Genomic DNA, 6,834 nt, shown 5'->3' with positions numbered 1-6,834 from the left:
CCTCTAGGTGTGATCTTTGTGGTGCCGCGGAGGAAACAAAACCGCGTCTTTTGTTTAATTACTCTTATGCATCTTCTATGTGGAGTTGTTTGAATAACATTCTTGAGCTTAATTTTGTTATTAAGGATTGGTCGGATATTTGGAAGCTTTTTTATATTAGGGGCTCTGAGCATGGCAAGATTATTTCTAGAGTCGCCATGATTTTCATCCTTAATTCGATATGGAAGTCTCGAAATGTGGTTAGATTTTCTAACACTTTTACTTTTATTTTCTCTTGTATCTCCTTCATTATCACTACAACAGACAAGACCTTAGACAGCGCTTTTTTTAGCCTTAGACAGCGCTTTAAAGCGCTGTCTAAACCTCCGCTGCTAAAGGTTTAGACAGCGCTTTTTTAAATCTTAAAAGCGCTGTCTAAGCCCCCCCCCCCCCTTAGACAGCGCTTTGGCCAAAAGCGCTTTATAAGACCCTCTTATTTTAAATTTTTTAGGTATACCTTAGACAGCGCTTTTGAAAAGCGTTGTCTAAGCCCCACCCCCTTAGACAGCGCTTTGGCCAAAAGCGCTTTCTAAGACCCTCCTATTTTAATTTTTTTAGGTATACCTTAGACAGCGCTTTTCAAAAAGCGTTGTCTAAGCCCCCCCCTTAGACAGCGCTTTTGCCTAAAGCGCTTTCTATTCCCCCCCTTAGACAGCGCTTTTTACAAAAGCGCTGTCTAAGGTATACGAAAATTTTTGAAGCTTTTGTTTTAAACCACATTTTTTCCAGGTTTATAAACCAGAATTTCTACCTGTTTTCAACCAGATTTTGACAGACAATTATCACATTTTATATATGCCATTTTGGCCTTTTTTCTACCAATTTTTGGCTAACAAATATATATATATACCAATTCAAACCAATTTTGCCTTAAATGTGTCAAAATATATACAAATTTATGTACACATTTACAAGTCATTACATATACTACAAATGTACACATTAATTACACAAAGACTGAGATAGAGACTAAGTATGCCCTTAGTATCATCGGGAGATAAAGACTGAGATAGCTCCTCCTGAAAAATCAGATGAATACCGTATACTTGTCAAATATTTGTGTATAAAAATGTTATTCAATTAATGAAAAAATGTTATACTTACACATTTCTGGTATACGTGTAAAACTTCTTCTTGAGGAACTCCAGATTTGCCCACACGGGCTTCCTTCCACAAAACATGTGCAGGAAGAGATGTTTCTGAACTTTCCTCCTTCTGCAGCTACACATTAAGTCATACAATTTGATCAGATAAAACTAATATATGATGAACAAATTTGTTATCGCAATTTATAAATACTTACCATGGATTGTTCTAAGCGTCCATATCCGACACGTCCTTTTCGGTACGGATATGCGGGACTTGATGCTCTTTCCCGATTTGTAGCACTTATTCTTTGAAAAACCGGGTCTTGTCTTTTGGATTTGAAAGCTTCCCATTCTTCAGCCGATATCAAACTTTCATATTTTTTAGGAAGCTCCGCATCCACAAAATTACCATCCGCATCCTTAAGGAACTTGGATGATAAAAATGTCCGAAACCCTCTTAGAAGCTTTCCGGCCAATTTCATACAAAAACCTCTTCTTTCTTCTTCGATGTTAAAACATCGCTAAGAAAAACATACAGATTGATAGTTAGTATCGGTAATTGAAAAAACATAATTGATACCGTATAAATAAGAGCCAAATGCAGAATAATCAGTGTGTGTGTGTGTGTAAAGAGGTGTCAAATGATTAATTATAACAAATTATAGATTATTTGAGTATCAAATGATCTTGCATCCATTAATTGCAACATACATCTTGACATCTTGCAAAAAAAAAACACTTTTTATTCCAGCAATGCTCTATCCTACTTACAGTTATGACTAGCCAGTGCCATCATGTGACAAGTGTAATTCCAGCAATGCTCAAAATGAAAGGGATACCTTTTCTCACAAAAAACTTATTATGGATTTGATTAACAATTGCCAAGCTAAACTGTGCATATCTACTCCAACCATAGGGCAAACTAGTTGAATCTGCGACATCCAAATACATGGACAAATAGTCCACATTGTTTCCTTTTGGGAAAATAAGCACACGCCTATCAAGGATACAACAAAGTTAGGGGGAGAAAGTCACTGAAATTGAGTAAGCATAACAGAGCATATTGAAAAAAGAAATTCATAAACCAATTTACTAAATCTCTAAGAAAAAATACCATTTATAAGTACCAACAACAAATACTTCTAAATAGAGCTTTTTTGTATTCAGCCTAGTAAAATTGTCAATTCTCCATGTGAATCTGGTTTGCGGGGGATCGACGACAGGCTGGCTCTCAACAGCATTGGCAGTTTCAGGTTGAGCTACAACTAATGATCATCACAAGAAACAAAAAGAACAATAACCCATCATGTCTGCAATTATCATAAAAACTAAAATATAAAGGGGGTGTATGGCATTACTTAAACTAGCATATCAGACAAATGATCAACGCCTCGGTACTTAATAGGCTGGGGTTTTGGTTGTTGAGAGTAGCAGTTGTGAGGGGTAAGACGTATTTTGGATGGATCATTCAAGCCAAGTTGTTGAGCTACTCTATCCACCACATCATCGTACGTATAAAGCCTTGACCTAGAAACCAATTTACTTAAGAGTATAAGAACAAGGATGGAAAGTTAAGCATAATAGTATAAATTCTCACACCAGCTATCTTGTAAAATAGTTCCATATCATCAACTATCAAATATAGTAATTAACTCCATCAAGTTCCAAGATGCTTACATCTCCAAGGAGAAGTCGTCTTCCTTGGGTCTGTCCAGAGATCGAAAATGAACCACCTAAGAGCATAACAGATTGAGACTTTATTTTAGCTGTTAATTCTTAAAATATGAACATAATGAACTTCCAGATAACTTGCACATACAGGTATGCACAAGCCTGTGTACAGTGACCGTGAGCAAAGGTGCTTCAGATATTAAAAAAAACAAGTAAAATTTTTGGAAGTTTTCATATTCACATCATCTAAAACAAAATAAACTACATATAGTAGGGCAAAAAATGAAAGAACCTGGCGATTATGAACATATTCTAAATATGATGGCACATCTGGATAGCGGACTTGTTGCTCATTATCCACCACTGAGGGAGCTTTCTGAAAGCATACAATGTTTCCATCCTCCAGCTACAAATAAAGAATCCAGTCAATATGCCAATAGAAGATTCAGTAACTCAATCAGAGAATCTGATTCATGTATTGTTTTTTCAATACTGGGAATCTATACATGGGAATTTGGATTCTCATTATTGGCAAAACCACTCCAAAAATATTCCCAATCTAAAGTGCTTCCATGACATTTTTCTGAACATGCTTACAATGCCATTCCAAGGGTGGTTTGCACTATTCTCAAGGAAGGGGAGTACTTTTAATTCATGAGTTGTTTAAACTACTTCGCCTTATATCTACTCACAGCCACACCGTTTCCACAAGCAGTAACTGACCGCAACTACCACCTCCCCAGAAATCTCCAGCTGCTAGAAATCAGCCACTCTGTTGCCAGCTGTAATCGACAGTGATCAGCCTTCAGCCAACCATGGTAACTGCCACCACCAGTCAACAGAATTTTATCATGCCCTGCCACTGTCGGAAGTTGACCAAAGCTAATCACTGAAATCTGACCACTCCAAGCAGTAAGCATCAGTCCCCCCATCCAGGATGTTTTGGACAACCAGAAATTGCAATCACCATTCCCATCTATGCTATAATCAAGATTTTCAAAAGCAAAATCAATTATGGACATACCTGGCTTGATCGGAATGTTACTTTCTTATCAATAGGTTCGCACATGACATTTGGCTCAAACTTAATCTCCTGCACAAAAACATTTTGGTTAATTCACTAATTATACAACTCATACGAACAAAGTCTCATCCAGATCATAAACAAAAGATGCACTCCAGCAACTAATTTTCTATGGAAGATGACACGCTCAACCTGCTACGTTGCACTAAATGTAATGGTTAAAACACAAAAATAGAACAAAATGTAGATATATTATTAGGTTTTTATATTGGATCTAACTTATACTTGTAGAATCGGCTTGTAGAGCGAAGGATGTCTCCCATTTAGAAAGTTATTATCAGGTTTTATCTCATTCAATGTGAGATTCATAAGGCACAACCCTTAGAACCACACAAAATCATGTATCGAAAATTGGCTTTTCTAATTTTAAGCATATGTGGATGAATCCTGCTTAAATTCTATATAGATTATGACTGAAATAAAGGAAATAGTACAAACCAACCTCATAAAGTACAATATCTTCTTCAGGATCATAACCAGCCATTTCATTTAGCCTTGTTAAGATTTCTGATGGCTTGCCAGTACCCTTCACAAAGAGTCTTCCAACATAGCTGACATTACAAGGAAACAAATCATGTGTCAATCCAGGTTCTACACATAAAATATGTAAAAACAAAATAAATAATTCAGTACCGAAGCTCCTCTTTTTCAGGATCATATAGCTTAAAGAAAAGTAATATATCATCTTTTGTCTTGTCAGGTGATGCAATGGGACATAAATCCTACAGAAAAGTATAGATTTTCAAAAAGATTGTGTTTGGATAATAATGTTTTGTGCTATTAAACAGTATACAATATCCATAATGTATGTTACCATCCCCTTCTCCACCTCCAAAAACAACTTTAGTTCTGCATTGTGAACCTTGTTTGATACTTCTCTCAACTGTCCGACCTGCCAAAGCACTCTCAGAATTGAGCAATAACTAGACAAGAATTTGAAAGATCTGACCACTCCCAGAACAAAAAATACAAACCACAGGCCCAGAAAAATATGGAATATACATACAAATAAGTTGCACTTTTTTACTTTGAAGTACAAAACAGTGAGCTAAAGATGGAATAATAAATAAAAGACAACGGAGAACCCACAACGCATAATCCACTTTACAAGCAATTCAATTACATGAAACAAAAGCTGAGAAAACAGTAAAACACAGTTCCTAAAAATAAGAGAATTTCCAAACTGATCAAAAGAACCATAAAACAATAAGTACCTTCCATGGGCTGGTGGTTGTTCTCAGGCAAATCAGCATGTGGCACGAGCACCTCCTCATCCTCTTGCTGCTACACAAAAGAAAATACATCACACCCTAGTTCGGATCCACCACGATAACAAAGCCCTAAAATCAAAACCCGAAGTGCACAGAAAAAGGAAAATTGCGACGAAGTAGAAATCAAATTGACCTAAAACCGTAAAGCAGTTAATCGCGAGTTATGAATAAGTAGGAGCAGAGATAGTAAGTAGGAGAGAGATTGGGGAAAGACGTACGTCAATGGGAGCGGACATCATGACGGTCATGGTGGCGGGTAATTGTCGGAGGAGAGAGAGGAATTATGAGAGAGAAAGGAGAGGGAGTTGTAGAGAGAGAGAGAGAGTGGTGAGGTGTTGAAGAATGAGATCACCAGAAGGTGGTTTTCAGAGAAGGGAGAAGCAAAGAGGTCTTTGGTTTTTATTTGGGGGTTTGGGCAATTGGGAGATTTCGTGTTCACCTGTGGGCCTTTTGGTTTTAATTTTTTTTTTAATTTAAAGACTTTAGACAGCGCTTTATCAAAAGCGCTGACTAAGGTCTATATTTAAAAGCGCTTTCTAAAAGCGCTGTCTAAGGGGGGGTCTTAGACAGCGCTTTTAGAAAGCGCTGTCTAAGACCCCCCCTTAGACAACGCTTTCATTATTTTTTTGGAACATTTTCCGTGTTTTATTTTAATTTTAACCTTAGACAGCGCTTTCTTTTAAAAGCGCTGTCTAAGATGCGCTGTTAAAAGTCATTTTTGGCATAGTGTATGGTTGCGGTCTCCACGGCGAGAAACGCCACAGGTTTAAGATTACTATCCGACCTCCACGCTCCTATTATTGTGGAGGTCATTTGGCAATCCCCTTGGAGGTTGGGTTAAGTTGAACTGCAATGGTGTTTCTATTTCCCGCTCGGCTTGTGGGGTCTTCGGCTTGTGGAGGTCTTGCCAGAGATCATAATGGTTCTTTTTTTTTAGCGTTTGTTTGATTCTTTTTTTGGAGCATTTGTCTCCTTTCTTGGGGTCTCCAATTATCTCATTGTCGAATTCTCTAGTGCTATGTTAGCAATAGAATTCTCTAAGGAGAATAATTCGAGTATGTTTGGTTTGAATCGAACTCGACGGCGGTGATAAAAAAGTTTTCTCTCCTCCGTATTGTATCCCTTGATCGATCAGGATCCGTTGGATTAACTGTATTAATTTAGTTTCAAAATAGAATTTTGTTGTCTCTCATACTTTTAGAGAAGTGAATAGTTATGCAGATGTCCTTGCTAACTTAGGTTTATCATTGACTGATACTTCTCACTTCTCCTCTATCTCTTTGCGTGTAACGATCGATTTTGTAAAGAATGGACTTGATTTACCCTTCTTTAAGTTCATCCGATCTTGAAAGGATTTTGATTTGATCCCCTTTTCCTTTTGTATTACCTTTTTAAAAAAAAATATATTTTGCCTTTAAAAAAATTAAACATGGTTGCATCTAGAGTTTTGAATTTCGTTATATACTATAAATTAACTAATTATTAATTCCGATTTTGATTAAAAAGGTAAAGTCATTTTTTGGTCTAAAGCAACCCCATTATTTAAACAAGTTGATCAATATAAATCATTTTCGTATCTAGGTAAGCAATGGGAGTAGAAAAAGCAAAACCACTAATCAACTAATAAAATATCTCAATTCTCAGATGCTGTTTTGCTTTTTTGGCATCCATGTTGAGTTGG

General features: G+C 36.7%; 1 protein-coding gene across 1 annotated transcript; it reads right to left on the bottom strand.

Moving 5' to 3' along the window:
* Positions 1-2,485: 2,485 nt before the first annotated feature.
* LOC127093745 (ubiquitin C-terminal hydrolase 13) lies at positions 2,486-4,913 on the bottom strand. The gene is made up of 7 exons (XM_051032651.1): positions 4,697-4,913; positions 4,516-4,604; positions 4,325-4,433; positions 3,823-3,891; positions 3,091-3,204; positions 2,805-2,860; positions 2,486-2,654 (listed from the first exon to the last, which is right to left on the bottom strand). The coding sequence occupies exons 1-7, from the start codon at positions 4,697-4,699 to the stop codon at positions 2,486-2,488; spliced, it is 609 nt and encodes a 202-aa protein (XP_050888608.1). The 5' UTR covers positions 4,700-4,913.
* Between the last annotated feature and the right edge of the window lie 1,921 nt (positions 4,914-6,834).

This window comes from Lathyrus oleraceus, chromosome 6 (genome assembly GCF_024323335.1).
Source record: "Lathyrus oleraceus cultivar Zhongwan6 chromosome 6, CAAS_Psat_ZW6_1.0, whole genome shotgun sequence".
Classification (NCBI taxonomy): domain Eukaryota; kingdom Viridiplantae; phylum Streptophyta; class Magnoliopsida; order Fabales; family Fabaceae; genus Lathyrus; species Lathyrus oleraceus.
The sequence above is the reverse complement of the archived record's forward strand: the minus strand, read 5'-3'. Positions and strand labels throughout refer to the sequence as shown.

Coding starts and splice junctions, on each gene's coding strand:
- LOC127093745 (XM_051032651.1), bottom strand. Junction 3,892..4,324: donor AAGATATTGTACTTTATGAG/GTTGGTTTGTAC, acceptor GTTTTTGTGCAG/GAGATTAAGTTTGAGCCAAA. Junction 2,655..2,804: donor GACGACTTCTCCTTGGAGAT/GTAAGCATCTTG, acceptor ATTGGTTTCTAG/GTCAAGGCTTTATACGTACG.